The sequence below is a fragment of the Macrosteles quadrilineatus genome, unplaced genomic scaffold (assembly GCF_028750875.1).
Source record: "Macrosteles quadrilineatus isolate MER2022 unplaced genomic scaffold, UCM_ALF_1.0 Scaffold_1__1_contigs__length_201487025, whole genome shotgun sequence".
In the NCBI taxonomy this organism is placed as follows: domain Eukaryota; kingdom Metazoa; phylum Arthropoda; class Insecta; order Hemiptera; family Cicadellidae; genus Macrosteles; species Macrosteles quadrilineatus.
Window position 1 is genome coordinate 49,994,245 of NW_026542594.1, and position 21,776 is coordinate 50,016,020.

At 34.2% G+C, this 21,776-nt stretch overlaps 1 protein-coding gene across 2 annotated transcripts in view; it reads right to left on the minus strand.

The window, feature by feature from the left end:
* The window catches only part of LOC128982996 (galectin-9-like), a 52,170-nt gene extending 30,623 nt beyond the window's left edge, over positions 1–21,547 (minus strand). For both annotated transcript variants that reach the window (XM_054402111.1, XM_054402110.1), the window contains exons 1-3: positions 21,240–21,547; positions 2,503–2,591; positions 2,111–2,318 (exon numbers count right to left, since the gene is read on the minus strand). In XM_054402111.1, coding sequence (XP_054258086.1) covers positions 2,111–2,318; positions 2,503–2,591; positions 21,240–21,254 — 312 coding nt within the window. In that variant the 5' untranslated portion in view covers positions 21,255–21,547. The remainder of the gene's footprint in view (positions 1–2,110; positions 2,319–2,502; positions 2,592–21,239) is intronic.
* Positions 21,548–21,776: the final 229 nt, after the last annotated feature.

Genomic DNA, 21,776 nt, shown 5'->3' on the forward strand with positions numbered 1-21,776 from the left:
TTCTTGTCCGCCCAATACTTCTTCATTCTTTCCGACCGTTGTTTTTTTTCTTCTTCCGAAACCCCTCTTCCTTGCATAGGCGTAATTTGGGGGTGACAGAATTGTGGAGCCCGGTATTTTGCCACCCCAGAATTTTGAAGTAAATGTCTCAATAATTTACATATAACTTACTTAAAACTGGAAAATACACGTCTATCAATAGGGAACCTTTCAACTTTATCAATTCTCCATTAATTTTGCTTAGTTTAGCACAGAAAGATAGCATGTATTTAAAAACTTAAAATCATAAACTTAAAATGAAATATTGGTGTAGTAGAATTTACAAAATGAAATAAGGAACATTAAATGCGTGAAAAGCGAGAATGAGCAATGTAGGCTGCTTCTCGTCTGCCGTCTGGAAACGGCAACTCTGTAATACACAGTTGGCGAGGGAGATTTGGCAACAGGGCACACTGTTGTAGTATATTGTCCAAACGGGCTGGGCACACATAAATTAAAATAGGGCACACTTTTGAGTTGTGTGTGAACGATAATTACCTCACTTGCGGACCTTGTGGTTTAGTTAATAACTCAATTCATTAAAAATTATTGTTTTAGGCCAAGTTGTTAGCAATAAAATTTTTGTAAAAATAGCTTGAAAAAGCTTAAAAAACAAAGGATTGTTTGCTCCTATTGGCAGGATGATATTTTTGTCTTTGAGTACTGCAAGCGCCTCTGACTTATTTTGCAAATCTTCTAATGATATTTTCAACCTTCTCATGCCCTCCTTAACCTCTGTAATCCACCTAAAGTCACTCTTGATATTCCACAACTTGTCAATTATTTTCTTGCTTAGGCCTATTCTATTTTCCGGTGTCCTTAAAAGATGCCTAATGAATTAAATTCTTTTATTTTTAATTATACTTGTCAATGGCTCTATTTCCTTATATACAGTTTTATTTGAGGCCATAGTCCCCAAACTCCATCTGTTTGCTATTTTTTGTTTATACATGTTCTGATGATTCTTCTTTCTATTTTCAGTATTTTATCTATTGCTACAGTGTTGGTTGTTTTAAATATAGTTTCACTTGCATATGTTATTTGTGGAAATATGACTGCTTTGTAGTGTTTCAATTTTGTTGCTATTGATAGGCATTTTTTGTTGTATGTGTTTTTATTAATATGTTGCATTTTAATCAATTTATTAATTCTATTTTGCCATGATGGATTTTCTTTAAAATTGTATGTTATAAGTAGAAACTTACCCTTCACCTAAGTATTTGAAATTTTCACAATTTTGATGCAATGTTCTCCAATTTTGATTTTGTTAGCCAATGGTGGTTTTGTTAACATTATTTGAGTTTTCTCAAAAGAAATTTTTAGACCTATGCTTTGGGCTATTTCCTGAAGTGATTTTATTTGTTGCTTGGTTTCTTAGATGTTATTAGCTAGAAGAGCCAGATCGTCAGCAAATCCTAAACAGTTTAACTTTATGTCATCTTTTTTTGTTCCACCAGTAATATTTTTTGGGTTTGTTTTAAGTTTTAAGCCATTCCTGAGTATTTCCAGTACTTTTTAAAAACTAACAAATATGATAGAAGTTAGCTGAAAAACTAATGAATATCGCTAATCGTTAGAACTTCTATTCGTTATTCCCAAGTATGGTTTTTGAGCAGTTGAGATGAAGACCATTCTGTTCAATCGGCCTTCACCTTTATTCCTTTCCAATAAAAATCCCAAATCTGGCGATTACATTCATTGTTATGTGAATTTCCTCAAAGAAAAATCTGATCACTGAGCCCAACTCACAACTGGCGGTCAAATGCTCTGGCAGCAGGGCAGCACTCATTTTAACACTCCATTGCAGATAAAGTACGAGAAGTATGATGCTTACGTTACCAAGATGCGCACTGAGTGTAGGAATGCTCTGATGGTGCTTTATACTTTGACTTTATACTTTCTTTACATTGAAACGGCGACCATACAAAGTAGGTATTTTAAGCCAAGTATGAATGGATCATAGTTACTTCCACCACTTACCCATGATATAGATTTTTGACAAGCTAATGAAAGAAAGTATGTGTCATATTGCTGCTACGGTTTTTTTTTTTACTACGACTGTTAGGCCTACCTTGTAACAACGAGTTTCACACAGAACCAGGATGTCAAAGGGTTGTCCCCTCATAAATGGAAAATGGCCATAGGATTCCTCGGGACCCCAGTTCATGTGAAGAATGTTGTTTCTAATGACACAGCTTCTGTTGAAGTCAGGACTCAAGTGAAGGGCTACATCATCTCTCGGGTTGACATTTGGGCCACATTGAAGGTTTATCGCAAACCTACGTAAATGAAAAGGTCTTTTAGTAGGCCTACTTAGGTTAAAAAAAGGCCACCAAAATAAGTAAATTTGCAAAACTGCTTTAATATTTCTGAATACACAATTGCTATATAGGCCTATAGCAACTTGTCTAATCAATTTTGATCCCGAATTCAGCTTTTGTAGTTAATTGTATCTGGCCTTACCTCTGGGCAGTTGGATGAACTGTGCCTTGTAGACGAATTGTATGCCCTGGAACTAAGCAGCTGCCAATATAACCAAGATATGGGACAGCCTGAAATAACACATACCAATAAATCAATAATTAATTAATGAATTTTTATGAAACAGTTAAATTAAAATCAAATACTGTATATCAAATTTAACCAATTTATTTCCTATTTTTATCATCAAATTTTTTTTTAAATGGCCTATTTATGTTACAAATTAAACAAGCACATGTACAGTTTCTAAACCACTGAAAGTGCTTGAATTTAAGTTAATTGTACCTAACAAGTTGATGTACGTAGTTGTCACTATGAGGCTGGTTTTAGCACAGTGTCCTGCTTTGGGAAACAGATGCTAGGGTAACACATATTTTACTTCTGTGGTGGGTGGGGGGGGGGGGGGGGTAAGTAAAGAGCTCAAACAGTGTTGAGGATGTGCTCAAGCGTGGGATGACAGATGAGCAGCACAAACACACCCTTTTGACTCAATGTATTTAGAGGAATCAAGGGACAGTCTTGAATGCCATGTCTCAATTACTGTAGCTGACACAGTACTTTGGGAATGCCGAATTCCCCCATCGACACAAATTTATGAACATTACAAATGCTCCAACCCAAGTCAACAAAACTAGGAATGCCTGACGTCTGTTGCACAATACAATGAAGATGCCCTGCAATTATGTTTGCTGTTAATCGTACGGCCAAAGAGCCTGGGCGGATTAAATTTCTACATAAAATCAACTACATAATATCTGTGCATAAAACCAGCCGTCAGTAAGTTAACCCGTACAAACTAAGCCTTTGTATTGAATGAAACCCTCTACCTAGTAAGGATTTGTCAGTCATCACCATCGAAGTATATAAAACAACTGGAACACCGGGTAGATAGGAGATGTGGGATGGAAAGTGCGCCATTTCGGCAACCTTCCCGCACCGCTATGTGGGACCCAACGCAGATATGTCAGTTCCTCAAGCACGCGGTTGTTAATACGCTCCTGGCCGTGCATACGATAGGTTGACTGCAATTAAAGTTATATATTCGGAATCTGCATTAACTGCAGAATCTGACAGTATAAATATAATCTTATTTAAATCGTAATTAGAATTTTAACTACTAAAAATGTTAAACAAATATCACACCTTGACATGAAAAAGTTACTAAGCGAGGATTTTATTTTTATTTTTGTAGCTAATGACAAAATTGTAGCTAGGCTAATGAGATGATCTTCTTCAGCATATAACCAAGCAATTTCAAATAAAATTTTCCTAGTCATGTGCAATTGAGTAATAAGTAACGCAAAGAGGTTGTTTATCAATCGCGCCGCAGGCCGTTCTCCCAGGTTCCGCTGATCTTTTCGTTTACAGTACTCCCAGAAACGTTTTGAGTACAACCAATAGTTATAATACATTTTTATTACAGGTAAAACATAACTAAATACTGTATTATCACCGTCTAGGTAAACTATTTACATACAATGTTACCGTAAATTAAAATATAAAATGTTAGACTATATATACAGGGACAGGGACTAGTAATCCCCCTTTGTTTGGTTGTAACAAGGGATAGTTTACTCTGCTTTGTTTGGTAATTAATGAGAAATTTCAAATACAGTAGACCCCCTCTTAACCGACCCTAATGGGACCGGTCCTAGGTCGGATAACTCAAAAGGTCGGATAAAACGGACAATCCCTAAAATAATAACATAATGAAGTGCTATTCATTTGGAATTATATAATCATTATTTTGAAATCATAACTGCATTATTTATCAAATAAACTACTCTTATCTCCTTTTTCCTATTGATAGAAAAGTCACAAATAAACACAAAACACGGTTAAGTCAAATAGGCCTACTTTCAGTGGAATATATTATAATACCTGGCAAGAGTCAATGAAATTCATATTTTAATAACTTTGGTACTGTAATTTATTAATTGATGCTTCACAAATCCTTCGTAATACGGTACAGAACCTTTTGTCAAAATTGAAGATACAAGCAACCATTTTGTTACAAGACAGGACGTTTATTTATAGCCTCTCATTGGAGGCTCGAGGCACAAAAACTATCTTGACCTTGGAGTTGTTAACCCCCCTTCCTGCCCTCCCTACAAGTTGCGTTGTTTGTTTACTCCAGCGATAAGATAATCAGTTCTCAAAATCGTAACACACTTTATGATGTTATAAATTTGCCGCACAGATAACAAAAAGATCAGATGCGCTTGAGCTATGAACAATGATGACAAACTGACAATAGGCTGTGCTATATTTTTTGTGATCAACACAAAATAACTTATTCTTAGTCATATCCTGTGGAGATAAGCGTATGGTTCGGTTCTCATCGCCCAGCGTGGGAGCGGAAATGCCGAGATTCCTAGAAAGCGGCGGTTAAAACGAGCTGCTCTCAAAGCAAGGTCGGTTAAAACAAACTGTATTATTTTACAATCGAAGGCGGATAATCCGATTATCGGTTAATACGAGGTCGGTTAAGAGGGGGTCTACTGTATTAATGTTCAGAGCAAGTAATTGATAAGGTCATAAATACTAAACCTAGGAAGTATTTAACGTAAAGACAATAACAAAAATTGAATAATAAATTTACAAATCAAATTGTTAGTCGTGTTCCTTTGGCAATATGAGTATTTGTATAATGTTGCAAAGACACGATTATTAGTAAAAAGGTATTTTGAGTGCTATTGTTATTCTGTATATGTTTTAAAATTCATATAAGAGGAAAGGGTTTGGTTAATAATACTAAACAGTACTTCTAGGAATAGGTTTTACTGCCCACAATCGTGCTTAAATATAGTACAAAGGTTGCATTACATGTTGTGAAACAAAACCAATTTCTTCAACCCCTGCCTTACACCTAACTTATTTTTGTTACATTCATTCATAATGTTCCTAGCATTGGAAAAAACAAACGGTTTGTAAAACAGTGTCCCTAACAGTTTCATTCATGGGCGGCAGCCCGGTACCGGTATTGATATTTATCTTCTGCAAATAAATGAAATATATGATCACATCCATAGAATAGTTGTATTCTTTGACTTATATCAACTATTAAAAACTTAACCTTTAGGTTAAAATTTATTTAGCTTTCCAATGATCGAATAGCAAAAACATAAAGAGTTGGACTCATTTATATATTAGTTATTAACATTAATCAATAGAAATATATGGAGAATATGCCACGTGGAGTATGAAAAATACTACTGTCGCGCCGCGACTATCGCGGTGCATAAACGTGCCGATTTGATCCAATAGAACTTGAACCGCGCGCGACACATTTTTTGAAGCTGCGATTCTAAAACCTGTCGCGGGTATTTAGAGATAGCAGATTCACTCACGCGACAGTTTGTCGCTGTCGCGGTGCATAATTGCTCACATTTAACTCAATAGAACTTGAGTCGCGCCGTGACACACGACACGCGACTGTCGCAGTGCATAAAACCAGCCTAAGTTACAACTGAAGTTCCCGGTTAGGTCAAAACACAGTTTGTTGATGTTCAATTAGCTGAATGTTACACTAAAATTAATTGTACAGCCGTATTGTGTTTAACTTAGAAACAATAAATGGATTACGAAATATCAGATGATTTTTTAAAGTCTGATGAAGTAGTTTTCCCAGTGTGATAAAAGTAGCCTATAGTTTACTGCTAAATTTAAAAGTGACCTATTTGTGGCGAGATAAAGTTTAAAGAGCATGGGAAACACATTGAGAAATACACTATAACTGTACTAAAAAATACAATTATATCCATTAAAAATATATATTCCACTTCGAGTTAAAAACGAGACCACAGACAATATAATACTTTAATGCAGACGATCAACTGGGTCTGCGCTAGGCGCTGTTTCATGATGCGGCTGTATTGCCGCGCCACTGTAGCGGAAGACACGAAGCGTTTCCTCCTCAGCTGGCGCCGTGGGATTCTATTTGAATTTGAATGAACGCGCTTTGAATGAGATATTTCTCGAAAACTATTTAAGATATGTTTATGAAACTTGGTAGGTATACAGTTTTAATACGTTATAATGTATTTAAGAAAAAATAATCATTGAAAAATATGTTTCTGTTTCAAAATACGGGTATTTTAAACTTTGTATCTTTAATTACAAAAAAACCTGCTGATTTTATGAAAAAAAGTCATGGACACTTTTATTTAGCATTTAAAATACCCTATCCAACGCCACTAAGTTTTAAACGATCCCATTACAAACAGCTGAGAAATGAGGATATTTAGTTGAACAGGCTAGGTACCTGTTTCATAATAAACACCGCACTGGCACTACAAGACTACAAGTTAGAAGATGTAACTTGTAATTTCCATTATATTTGCAATTTTGAGGTGTGGAAAAGTGTCAACAAGTATGGACTTTGAAAATTTTCGTGGCAACTGTTATTTGTACCCATATAAAATAATGTTAAAATTTTTTTGACTTTTTGATTTTTTTATGTTGTAATATTGTTCAAAATCAAAAGTTGACACCCACGTAGTATGCCAGAATTTCAACCGTTTTGCCGTATCTCAAGCCGTTTTCGAGATATAAGAGTTTTTAAACAGTTTTATAGACTTAGCAAATTTCGAGGTGTGGAAGTGTTAGCAAGTCTGGACTTTGAAAGTTTTCGTGGTAACTGTTATTTGTACCCATATAAAATAATGTTAAATTTTTTTTTTACTTTTTGATTTTTTTATGTTGTAATATTGTTCATAATCAAAAGTTGACACCCACGTAGTATACCAGAATTTCAACCGTTTTGCCGTATCTCAAGCCGTTTTCGAGATATAAGTGTTTTTAAACAGTTGTATGGCATTAAACTGAATCGTCAAAATAAAACAAGCATTTTTCATTAAGTTGGAAAAAGTAATGCTTGGTGAAAAAAGTAATCTATATATTAATTTGAAACTGTTTTTCTTTGTCACAGCTATTTTGAAAGAACGGCTGGGCGTAGAAACTCGGTACAGGTGTCTAAAGAAAGGTCTTGGTCTGTAGATGAGCCATCAAAAGAGAAACATGGTGAATTCCCTTGGGGCCCTGCCCCAGTGGCCTTTGAATTCCCATCCCATGTTATTCTTATGGAGGAAAACGGCGTTTTTGTCACAGCTAATTTGAGAGAACGGCTGGGCGTAGAAACTTGGTAGGGGTCTCTAAAGAAAGGTCTTGGTCTGTAGATGAGCCATCAAAAGAGGAACGAGGTCAATTCCCTTGGGGCTCTGCCCCAGAAGCTTTTAAAGTTGCCTCCATATTTGTTTACATTACGACCATATGCATAATTCTACACTACTTTTTAATGAAACAGCTGTTAATACTTTAATTGTGATTTATTGAATTTGTCAAAATGAAGTACAGTATTTGCATTCGGTTTTTCTGATTTTAAAATGGATTTTCTTCTGCATCGTGTCATGTTTTGCAATATAATGTTCTATTACCAAATCAGTGGAAAATGCTATTATCACAGTAACTCTTTTCTTTTGGAGTTAACTTATATCTATTGTATGGGTTGGTTTCTGCCTTTTTTACCACTTCTTGGAGATTGTACGTAGGTGATATTCGTTGGCATATTGCATCTGTAGACGAAACTTGGGTTGGTGTATAGAGTGGAAAAGAGTGAGAAATCCTGGACAATTTGATATAGGCTAAAAATAAAACTTAATTAACACTGTTCTACATATCTTGAGCAATCATTGAAATAACCGATTTGTAAACAATGGAAACATAGAAAAAGTCATAGAACACAACCAAGTAGAAGAAATAGAAATAATGTTTTTTTTTTTTCATTTATAATCGTTATCATAGAAAACCTAATGCGACTATGAGAGGGAAAAATTTGTAGAAAACACTAAAAAAACAAGATCAGCTTTTTGAAAAAGATAAGATATTTACAAAATATTTTGATTATATCTAACTGTTGTGTAGATTGTGAGTATTTCCATAATCTTTGAGTCACCTGTAATGCAATTGCTCGAATTCGAGCAACAGGTACACTAGTGCCATATAATTATGTTATGACTTGTTATGACTATGATTGTTGTAGCACAAGTTTCCTTAAATTGCAACTAAAATATTAACAGCGATTGAATTATCCAGTTGATCTTAATGTAAACAAATACGTTCTTCATAAGAATAACATGGGAGCTTTAAAAGCCACTGGGGCAGAGCCCAAGGGAATTTTTCAGTAAGGTCAGTTTGCAAATCTCCACACCTAGGAGAACATTTTGGTATGCAATATGTGGGGTTAAATCTTAAAACAAAAAAGCATTATTGTTCACAAAGTTTCATGTAGCGTATCTATACTTCTATATCTATACTATTATATAAAAATCTAATGGTCTCTGTCTGTAATGTTACTAATAGGTGCAAGAACTACTGAACCAACTGGGCTTAAATTTTACAAAAATATAGCTACCATACCAAGGACCATTATACGACTATTCATATTTCGATACTGACAATAGGCCCCTTTGGCTTTAAAAGTTCTGAGGTGAGGATTTTAAAAGTAAATATTGATTGGTCTTCATGGCTGCAATGAGAATACTCACAATGTTTACATTTGCTTTGACATTTCAATGTAAACAAGAAGAACTGCCAAATTGCATATTTCACAATTTAAGACAGCTGATCCAATTAAATTAAATATAATAATTCACACAATAATGTGGTTAGTTTATCTATATATTAATACGCAAGCAGTTTTCTTTTCACAGTCATAACTCGATAACGGCTTGGCGGACATTTGCACGTAGATGTGCAAATACGTCTCAGGATATTAAGAAAGGGCATCACTTAAGTACAGTTAAGGGCTAAAGTTTGGGAACGGTGGCGCTATCTGTTGACATTAGATCAAACCATCAAACTCAATTCCCTTTGTTTACAACTAAACATATGGACGTAGTTTGAGATAGTTTTTAAGTTTAACCACAGACTGCAGGACTTATTACTTCCAGAGCAAAGCAGGAATTTTATATTTTTATTCAAACATCTGTTAACTAAGTCTGGTTCATAAATATAAAGAGTTTCCTAGCAAGACCTGACAACAAATTGTTTGTAAAAGTTTAATTTATCTACCTTACATCGTATTTTACTGAATTATCATGTAGGCTAGTTTTGGTTACAGTTCGGTGTGATTAAGTGAATGTTTGAAAGTGATTATTCACAGGGCAGTTACCCGTTACAGTACCATATTATCATGTAATTTATGTTGTTCAAAGGTTTATTGCGGACAGTAAAAACTTAACTAACACATTACAACTAACAATACACAAACACCCAACCTAATAATAATGGTTGTAATGTGTTAGTTAAGTTTTTTCACCTGACGACGGGATCAGATTCCAGATCCCAAAACGATGTGTATTGTTTTTTTACAATCGTGATGGAAAATGTCCGCAATAAGCCTTTGAACAACATTAACTCACCATCACCAACAATGAACTTCAAACAAAGAATGTTATTTACAATATGTATCAAAATTCCTTTGTAGTGTTTTCTGTTGATTGGTTAACTTTTGTATTTTATCTAAATTTAAAACTAAATGCCACCAGTAAGACTAAGAACTGTGAGTGGCTGGAGGGAACACAAACGTGACCGCTTGCACCAACCTCCCAATTTGACGGATACAGAGTGGCAGTACCGCCGTGGTGATTCATCCAATCTCGGACAAATGAACGTTAACCCATTGGCGCCGACTTACGAGCGTTACTCGTACGGCCGCTGCAGGCCCGGCGGCCGACTTACGAGAGCCGCTCGTGTCACCGCTAGGCAGCGCCATTTGTTATTTTGTTATTATTATTTTTTGCCCTTTTTGTTTCTTCTTACTATTATAATGCTTATAAATATCTTGCTTCTTGATTTGCGTATTTACTCATATACTTTAGCGAATAACAAACAATTTTGTGTTGCCATGGAAACTACATATCACTAAAAATCAGCTGCGATAAGGTAAACAAACAATTTAAAAAAAATGTTATTACTTATAAAAGGACACACCTTTTTATTTTTCTACGTAGGGAATCGATTGACCTTTATAATAGTAGTGTTATTTGGTGTCTGGATTAATCTTGGAATTTGTATATCAAGTTTACTTTCAAAATATTGTTTTTAAAATTTTTATTTTTATACTCTTTATATACATATATTTTTTGGTTTAGAACTTTGACTATCCAATTACCACTTTTCTGTAGACAATTTTACCGTTCACGGGGTGAAAGAATTATTAATTTATTACCTAAGCTAAGGTTTTCTTTCTATAGCAGTTAGAGTAAAAGTCTACAAATTTGGTAAAATTAATTGCCGACAGAGGGTGATGCAGGTAGCGCATTAATTCCTTCCCCAATGGGTTAAATTTTTACATTGTGGTGGCTTAGTTTTAAGCAAGAAAAGACTGGCTGAGACAGTTAAATTTTTACTCTTTGTTGTCTTAAATGAAAGGTTTGTTTACCTCATTTGCGGAATTCGCCATACTTTCAGGAAGTTATTGGAAACTCCCAATCTGAAAACAGGGCTGTGAGGCTTGGATCCAGAAATTATCAGGATAAAATTTGTCAATTCAATTCCTCCTTTGCCACGGTCAGCACTAAATTGGACGTCATTTTTGTGTGCTAAAATCTGTTGTATATGTGCAACTGTATTTAATTATCAAATGGTAATACAAATTACTCTTATTTTATCTTAACATAGCTTTCAGTTCACATTTACTCATGTAAGACATTTATAATTAATAATTATATTTATATAAACACATTAATAATAAATTTATCAAATAAAATTTGATAAATTTATTATTTGTGTTTTGCCACACCACTGATTAAACCAAGGAAAATATCATAAAACTATGCAGTACACAGTGTTCTTTTGTTTCTAAAATCAATGAAATATCTGTTACTATGTTTACTTAATGGTAAGAGTGAAAATGTAAAGGAAATGGATGATGGAACTGATTAAAAAGAACTGGTTTGTATATTAAGTTGTTTGTTGATATTTTTGTAGAGTAGAATAATAATTTTGGGGTAGGGGTGGTTCCCAAGGTCGACCGTCGGCCGGTCGGGTGAATTAAAAATAGAATACGGCTGCTGCGTGTACAGAGCAACACCGCGAACAGCAACATTGCAATATTAAGATAATCAAGACATTGCAATATATTAAGATAATTAAGTTGGGACAGAGCTTTTAACTCCACAGTGGAGTTGGTTGTTTAGGCTATTATTACTGAATTTAATTCAATACTATATTGATATTTAATTTGGAAAATATCGCAAATTATAAAGTGATTGGTATCAAATAATATTAATTTTGTTCGATAAAGGCATACAACGTAATATTCAACATTCAGTTACACACACGAATAATAGAACTAGTATTCGTGGTTATGCATAACTTTCCAAAATACGTTATGTGCACCTAACTTTTTTAAATTTGTTGCATTACTTTTGCCGCGGCGCCCCCTGACCGCGGAGCCCAGGGCGGTCGCCCTGGTCGCCCCACCCACGCGACGGCCCTGGAAACATATACTGTGTTTGCTATAATTTTTTTTTTTTTTTAATGCTTTGATAATCATATTAGTTTTGTCTGCTGTCTTTAATGCTAAATTATTTGTTGAAAATTTGTTATTGTATAGATATATATAGTTTCTTTAATATTTCAAAAGACTGTATTGATAAGGCACAACAATATTTCTAAAGTTTAAAACAGCTGACTTAGTAATGATTTATTGTGAGTGAAGAAAATGAAGATGGAAGGATTTTTTGTGATTTAATATGAAGAAGAGTGAAATTTAAAAATGTTCATTTCAATTTAATAATTAGTGTTTTTGCAACTTTAAAATTAAAATTTAAAATGTCAATAATATATAAAAAGATTTGTAACTAAGGGAGATGAAGGTAAATCATGTATGTGAAAGTTTTATTCGAAGATTTGGTCAGTTTTTCTCATATCAGCCTACACAAGATTTAAAATTAACCAAAACCAAAATGGTGGTATCCACTACTTACCAGATTTAAAAGTCATAACGTAAACGTTTCTATTAAGGCCATACAAGTTTAATTTTGTTTCTAAAAGCGTTGGCGGATGTGTAACTATTATATGCAACAGATGTTAAGATTAAAATGTTTCTATTTTGTGTCCTCTTCCCGTTGCAAAGCACGGGTACAACAGCTAGTTAATAATATAGAAGATAGATAGATAATACGACAACATGCATAATAGCCTAGTAAAAGTGTTGATTTGAGAATACTGTACCTATTTATTTAAAACTGCTGCTCTTGACTTTTCCACGAAACGCTGAGAAATAAGGACATTAATGCGTAACCAACAGACATACACACACACAAATACAGAATAGAATTAGGGGATTTTCTACGCTTTAACCAACCAAAGCAAAGTACTTACAAAATAATTATTTGAAATGTTTGATAGTGTCGTCCAATTTTGTGATAATCGTATTTATGCCTACTTATCGTGAAGTGAAAATGCCATAGGGAATGACATTTGCTTTGCTTAGAGTCCGAAAATGACTCGAAACGGTGTTGAAATTACGGCATAAATTATGAAACGAAGTACTAAAGACAAATTAGATTGGTAATAATGTACAATAGTTATTCACTTCAAATATTTATCATTGCCATTTTTACTAATAGTATTTATTGTTTTCACGAAAATGAAAAAATGTACTATACGTTAACAACGTAAAGCTTTAAAAATTCATGATGGTTTGATAAACAAATTTTTGCTTAATGTTTTATCTTTTACATAGTAAAAAACTTACATTTTGGAGTCCAGACAGAATGGACACGATGACAGAAAAACAGACAGACAGACAGAAATTTAGAAGACTCGTTTCGGCTTTCTTAGGCTATCAAACGTAAAAATAACCAAAAACTGCATGATTCTACGCAATGTACAAACAAAACTGTAATTTATTTATATAGATTATCAAAAATTGAAATCTATATATTTAATACACAATTGTAACACTGTTTTCTCAGTTATTACTGGACCGATCTACAAGATGCATGTCTCAAATTAAAGGATGTAATGCATAGATTTGCCGAACTTACGTAGAATTTACGTTTTTTCTAAGGGCTAAGCACTACATCCCTTCAAAGGTCGAGTCAATACAATTCTTATTGAAGATTATATTACACAGTTTATAAATGATTTGTCAGCTGTTTAATGTTTGCCAGACATTTGTTATTATTTTTATAACCTCACTTTCGGTATGTAATTATTAATCTAGAAGTTCCTGTTAAAAACAGACACGATGTCGATCAAGGAAAAGTGTATTTGTTAACTTATTATACCAAAATGTGTTATTTAAACAATATTTGTAGCCTATGTTTTGGTGTAAATTTTGTATTTTCGTATACTGTATTAGTTTTCCTGCGAACTGATTTGAAGGAAAGTGCTAATTGGTTTTAGGTTTGAGTATGGAAAGTGAAATAATACCCATAGTAGGGGACGAAAACTGTTTATTCCGATCAATATAATTTATTCCCTACGGCCACCAGAACAATCATAGTGAAATCCGCTTGCAGGTTGTGTAGAAAATTGCTAATGTGTGGGAAACATACAAACATTTTATCATAGGTGATCAATATAACTCAAGGTAAGTGTTTGGCGTTAAGCAGTACCAAACTTTACCTTCTGGAGATGGCGATTACGAATACGTGTAACTACAATATAAATTAGTATTTTAGAAATATGTGTTACTTTTCATGCAAAATGATCCAAATGAAAGTGGTAATTGAGTTTCAGTTAGGGTATGGATGGAACGTGAAATAATACCGAAAGTAGGGGACGGAAACTGTTTGTTCCGATCAAAATCATTTATCCCACCAGAACAATCCTGGGGAAATCCACTTGCAAGTTGTGCAGATAATTGTTAATGAGTGGGAAACATACAAACATTTTATCGTAGGTGATGATGAATCTTAAGATTAGTGTTTGGCGTTCAGTAGTACCAATCTTTACCTTCTCGAGATGGCGAGTATTCTGGATATGTAGAACTAAATTTATCAGTGAACTATACCCTAACTATTTTTTCCAGTAGGCACACAGGGAAGTTGCTTGAGAAACTGTGACTTACGATTTCGGTTCTGGCGAAAAAAGTGTGTGATTTGATGTTTAAAGGCAAATTTGACTCGGGTCATTACAGTGAAATACATTTGATCATTTTATCATAATCCTCAGGGTGTGAAAAGTACAAAAGAAAAAGAAAAGGTGGAAACTGTGCGTAAAGAGACAACCAGAACGAAAAAAAAACGTGGAGAACCATGGAATTAAAAAGTAAATAACAGTGATGGTGTTAAATGTGCTCTGGAAGTTCCTAAAAAAACGCCAACTCTTTTGAATTAGATTGGATTTGTTGCTACTGCAAATCTATGAATTTAGAGTCAGAACAGACTAACAGGGACACGACACAAGTATTTTCTCCTTATATTGTCACAAGGGGAAGGTAGCCTAAAATTAGCTCCTTATCGACATTCTGAGTTCATTGAAAATCTTATCAACATGGACTACATAGGCTATTAATAAAGTAGGAAAAGAAACAAAAAAAAACTATTTAAATAATATAAGATCTTACAACTCTGCATTTGCAATGGTGAGTTTATAAGTCTCACTTAGAATAATCATCATTCTGGTAGTCTATATAATTTTAAGATCCAGGGCTCCGTTTACCATCGGATTCGTTAATACCCTCTAACATTGAACCAAAGTATGCCCAACTTTATATTATAGCCTATACGACGTATACGTGTAGCTGTTACTCGCAGAATGGGTCAAAGATCCGTGAAATGCAGCCAACTGCTGATGCGTGATTTAAATTACTATCTTTATTCCGCACAACGAATGTAATGAACAAGAAAACAACGAATGTAGGAATATGCATTAACAAATTATCTCCATAGCATAAGTAGCTTGTTAGGTTATCAGCATTGTGCAGTTCATACACCATTTATTTTTCAAATGTAACTCGAATTAATTTAAAACATTCATTTGGTTAAACTATTGGTTTGATTAACATAAATAGTTTATACAGGCCCAACTATCCGTTCTACTTCATATAAAAAAGCAGTCCCTAAATAAAATACAAAGATAAACAGTATTTGTTAATTATTATGTCTTTTATTTTATCTATTTTTTTTTAATTTCTAATATTATTATTTCCTGATAGCGGAAATCTCTCACGCACGGGTAGTAGCCTATGTGAGAGGCTTTTTATATTTAATGACTATGTTAGTATATTATTTTATTTATTTATATCATTGCATAACTATGAAATTTTTACTGGCAAAGTATTGTAACAATGTATTTACTTACTGAAATAAACATGATTTTGATTTGATTTTATTTGATTTGACAATATTCCCGTGGCGGAGCACGGGCGGCTAACTAGTCTATTATATATTTAATACACAGTTGTAACACTGTTTTCTCAGTAATTACTGGACCGATCTACAAGATTTATGTCTCAAATTAAAGGGGATAGTGTGTAGATTTGCCGAACTTCCTTAGAATTTACGTTTTTTCTAAGGGCTACGACCTACAGCCCTTTAAAGGTCAAGTCAATACAATTCTTATCGAAGAATATAATACACAGTTTATAAATTATTCGTCAGCTGTTTAATGTTTGTCAGACATTTGTTATTATTTTTATAACCAAACATTCAGTATGCAATTATTAAACTTGGAGTTTCTGTTTGTAAACACACGATTTTCATCAAGGAAAGTGTATTTGTTAACTTATTTTTGAAATGTTTTAGTTTTCCTGCAAAGTGATCTGAAGGAAAGTGGTAATTGAGTTTAAGTTTGAGTATGGAATGTGAAATAATACCCATAGTAGGGGATGGAAACTTATTGTTTTGATCAATATAATTTATTCTCTATAGCCACCAGAACAATCATAGGGAAATCCGCTTGCAAGTTGTACAGATAATTGCTAATGATTGGTAAACATACAAACATTTTAAATCGTAAGTGATTAATCTTACTCAAGATCAGTGTTCGACGTCCAAATTTTACCTTCTCGAGATGGCGAGTACGCTTTGATATTTGGAACTACAATTTATCAGTGAACTATACCCTAACTATATTTTTTCGAGTAAGCCTACACAGGGAAGTTGCTTGAGAAACTGTGACTTACGATTTCGGTTCTGGCGAAGAAGTATCTGACTTAATGTTTAATGGCAATGTTGACTCGGGTCATTATAGCGCTATAAAACTTTATCATTCACCCCAGGATGTGGAAAGTACAAAAAGAAAAAGAAAAGGCAATCATTAACCGGGCGTAAAGAGACATACAGAACGAAAAAACATGTAGAGAACCAACGAACTAAAAAGGTAAAGAGCAGTGATGGTGTTAAATGTGCTCTGGAAGTCCCTTCTAAAAAATACCAATTTTTTGAATTGTGGTCGTTGGATTGGATTTGTCAACACTGCAAAGCTATGAATTTTGAGTCAGAACAGACTAACTGGGACACAAATATTTTTTCCTTATGTTGTCACAAGGGGGAGGGTAAAATGAACTCCTTATCAACATTTTGAGTTTATGGAAAATCTTATCAATAGCGACTATAAAAAAAGTATTAAGGGTCAAAAGAGACAAAAAACTATTTGAGTAAAATATAATACAAATCTGCATTTGTAATGTCTCACTTGAATCAACATCTTTCTGGTAGTGGTAGTCTATATAGTTTTAAAATCCACGACTCCTTTTCCATCAAATTGGACCGTTAATACCCTCTAACATTGATCAAAGTATGCACAACTTTATATATACGACGTAAACACAGCTTTTACTCACAGTATGGGTCAAAGATTCGTGAAATGCGACCAACTGCTGATGCGTGATTTACATGTAGGCTAAGTGACTATCTTTATTCCATACAACAAATTTAATGAAAAAAAAAACGACAAATATAGGAATATACTTGAGAAAATTATCTAAATAGCATAAATGGCTGCTTATTAGGTTATCAGCATTGCCCAGTTCGTGTACTATTAATTTTTTAAATGAAACTCGAATTAATATAAAACATTCATTTGGTTAAAATAATATATCGGTTTGATATTGATTAACATAAAATAGTTTATACATGCAAACTATCAGTTCTATTTCACGTAGGCCTAAAAAATTAAACAACCCCTAAATAAAATACAAAGAGAAACAGTATTTGTTAATTATTATTTCTTTTATTGCTGACAATATTCCCGTGGCGGAGCACGGGCGGTTAACTAGTTGTTTTAAATCTTCCGAATTCCAATTTGTGGAAACAAAGCATCTTGGAAAGTTTGGCTAAAATATGTTGAGCCATTTTGAGTGATTGTGTTTTTGTTTGGTGTCTATGGAAGTTTGTATTGAAGCCGATCCCAACGAGCTTTGCTTCGCTCCGCTCTATTACAGTACTACACACTGAATACAATTTATTGCTAAAACTTGTATCGATAAAATGGGGTAGAATAAGGCAGAAGATAGTCAGGTTTGCCCCTTTTACAACTGAAAATCTTAATATTTCAGCTAATTCTTATTTGATCTTTTTGAACTTGGTGTCGTTTGATAGATAATTAAAAATTCTAAACAAAATTGTATTTGGAATATTTTCATAAAACCAGCCAGTTTTGAATAATTTAAGTTTAAAAGTTTTAAACGGCCACCATTTTGAAATTGTAGGTTGAATCTAGATGAACTTTTTTTCTAACACGGGTCTCTTCTACCTAACATGCATACCAAGTTTCATAAAAATGAGTTAAAAACATTAAAATGCAAAAATGTTTATGTAAAAAATACAAAATGGTGGATATCTGGTTAACAAAGCGATTTTGGAAAAAAATTATTCTTGATTTTCTCTTTATTTTTACCCAAGGAATCACTAGGAAAAATATGTCCCCCACCCTTATTGAACACCCTGTATAATTTATTGCTAAGCTTTGTCGCAAATGTGCTTAAATTAATCACACAATGAAAAATAGATGCTATCCGCAGGCAGATGGATGCACGGGCAGTCGTAGGGAGTACGGTAGGTATCGGTGGACCGCGCGAGTTGCAGAGGAGGAATAATAGACGAGAATTTGGCGTTGAACTGCTAGTGCTGCAATTAATTGCAAGCCAGCGACCGGCGAACATGCCGGCGACTGGCGAGACTGCGTGTTTCCTAAGCCAACATAACCAAACACCTGAAAATACAAAAAATATGTCTAATAACACTTGTAATATTGATGTTTTAATTGACTGGGACCGTGACATCGTCCTGTAATCCAGATACTTGGAGGTCAAGAATTATGGATATTTATAGGCATGATCTGTGGATGCGATCGATACTCCCTGGTGTGGATTAACATTCGCACTAGTAAGTACAGCTCGTGACATCTAAGCTGGCACTTGGCAGAGCGCGGGCAGTGTATGCGGGAGGAGGGTGGAGGTAGGGAAAAGACCGGGCTGCAAACATTTCTGCTGCCTCACGGGGTTGACTCCCCTTGTAAATGTAGGCTACTTGGGTGCCTTCATATGGGTCGCGAGGATATTTGGTGCAAACCATATAACGGGACATAATGTTTTTGAACTAGATACTAGTAGTGATCGGCCAAGTGCCAGCTTGTATGTAATGAGCTGTACTACGACTATCAGTAGTACAGTAACATCCTGATAGCTACACTTCCATATCTGTTGGCACAAATAACCGAATGAGTCACAGGCCTAATATGATTATTGGATTGTTTAATTTGTTTGGTTAGTTGATTAGGTTAACCTTACCTAACTAGGCCTAACCAATCAATATATCGAATAATCAATATATCAATCAATATTTTCATTCAGTTGTTTGTGCCAACAGATATGGAAGTGTAACCCAATTATTTGTAAATTGCAAGGCAAGTCCCTTAGTTGCCATTAGCCATATAGGCCTATGGACTATTGATTAAAGTCACGAAACATGATACTGTATGAGTCTTGTAACTGATAAGATGTAACAACAACTCCCCTACAAAATTAGCGCTCTATGGCTTAACCCTCCGAGTGTTATTTGTCGCTGCAGCGACACATAGCACACTTTGTGTAGTGTTTTGTTTCGCTGCAGCGACTCATAAACTCTGTTTACGGCGAAGGCTCTATGACTGACAAAATCGGATTGAACTGGATTGAGTTAGGTATCGTTTTATTTGACAGATTCAGAGCTTTCTCCGGAGGTCTGTCTCTAAGCTCTATTCATTTTAGTTCCGAAAATATTGTAGCAGACAGCTGACGTGCGTATTTGTAAACAGCTTGGATAACCTCGGACCGATGACTGATGTGTTTTATTACGTTTATCATTGTTTTAGTGTTAAAAATCAAAAGTAGTTATAAGTTATAAGTTACGTGGTGCATTATAAGAAGATTTAAGTGATTTTGAAGGGCTGGTTGATGATCCTGAAGAAGTAGGTAGTGATATTGATGTAAATTATCAGCCAGATTCTTAGCTATGGTTAGGCTATGCATTCTTAGCTAAACGCTATACTGAAATCTGTTTTTGGCCCATAACTTATTTATTTGCAAATCTACTTCCTTCCTATTATTATATATTTGTAGGCCTAATCCTCATAAAATTTAGAGCAAAGTGGCTATTTTCAAATATTTATAGGCCTATTATTTATACAATTTCATTGAGCGCGAACCTAGGCCTATTTTTTTGTTTTTATTTTCCAAAATAATTTTTTTTTACCTAAAAATTTTTTTTGAAACAAATGTTCCTTATGTTCTATGTATAATATTGAAGCCCATGATTTCCCAAACAAAATGGTATATAGAACAGTATAATTAACATTGTTTTCAAGCTTCTCAGATCCGTTTTAATATAACCTTGCAAATGAGCAAAAAATAGGCAGACATTAAGGCCAAAACAAGGGACACTCGGACTTCGGAGGGTTAAGGGGACTGTGACCGTAAAAATTATCAACAATTGAAATTTTTATTTTTTGGTCTTTTATTATTAATTAAAATATTCTGATTACAACGGTATAATTATTTTTTTCCTAGCTTGACTGGAAGTTAGTAAAAAAAATAAAAGAAAATGTTTTTACCTGGTCTCATAGTAACAAAACATTGTTTAGTTATCTTGCACATGGGCCTACGTTTTCTGCGATTCCTGTAAGTTAGCTTTTTATAACTTTGATGTCACTTTTCTCAGCTATCTGTAGGACTAGAGTATCCAAATTTTTACCACATATTTAATACTTAATATACTAGTTCCTCCCAGAAGGATTTTGATTTATCACACCCACGAGTCGTAAAAAAAATTTTTTGTACTAAATTTCTAAGAAAAAAATTGTAATTTTTTGAAAATTAAAAAAAAAACACTTGGTGTAAATATATTTTTTAAATCTTCTAGGAGGAACTAGGCTAGATAAACATATGGCCTTTAAAATAAAAAAAAAATTAAGGCTCTACCTGTCATAGTTCTCTAGATATGTAGCATAGATAACATTATATAAGATAGGCAGTCACAGTCCCCTTAACAGTCCTGTCTAAGGGACATGTTGCCCTTGGTCAGTAACAATAACCAAAGTATTTAAGTATCGTTTATGTTTTTGCAATGATGCTATCGGTAATTTAATTACATCGATGGTTGACATCATTGATATAAATGTTACCATCGATGTTGAACGTCGATGGTTGACCTACCGTATCTATGCTCATTACATGATACTAACCAAACTAACCAAAGTTAAGCCATGCTTATATTACTTACCGGATTGTGAGACATTTCAAAGAAGTATCACAAGGTTATCTACTGGGGCAAATGTAAATAAATCCCAACTCAATCACTAAGTACGTTTTTGGCTGCATTAAAAAAGAAAATGGCCTAAGCGAATACAATGCTGACATTCACATTAAGAAAACATCTTAACTTATACATCGTTGCCATCGATCAAACTTAATAAGTTTGCATAATATGCTATTTGTCAGTACAAAAAGGAGCATAAGATAAAATCCTGACTGTAGACTAGGCTAATAAAAATAAATAATAATATTACGGTAAGAGGTTATGTGACTCATTCCGTCACGACTCCATTCAATCAGGACTCGGTACCCCCCACCACCTCGCCCGGGACAGTGGAATTGGTATCGGATCGGAACGGAACACGGAGCATCCGAACTGAAACGCGGCAGACGATTATTGTTTGTTATTGTTGTTGTTATCACTTTTAAGGTCGATTCACACACATCAGTTACGGCACGTCACAGTAAAGTCACTTCAGACACGTCACAGTTAACAAAAATATTC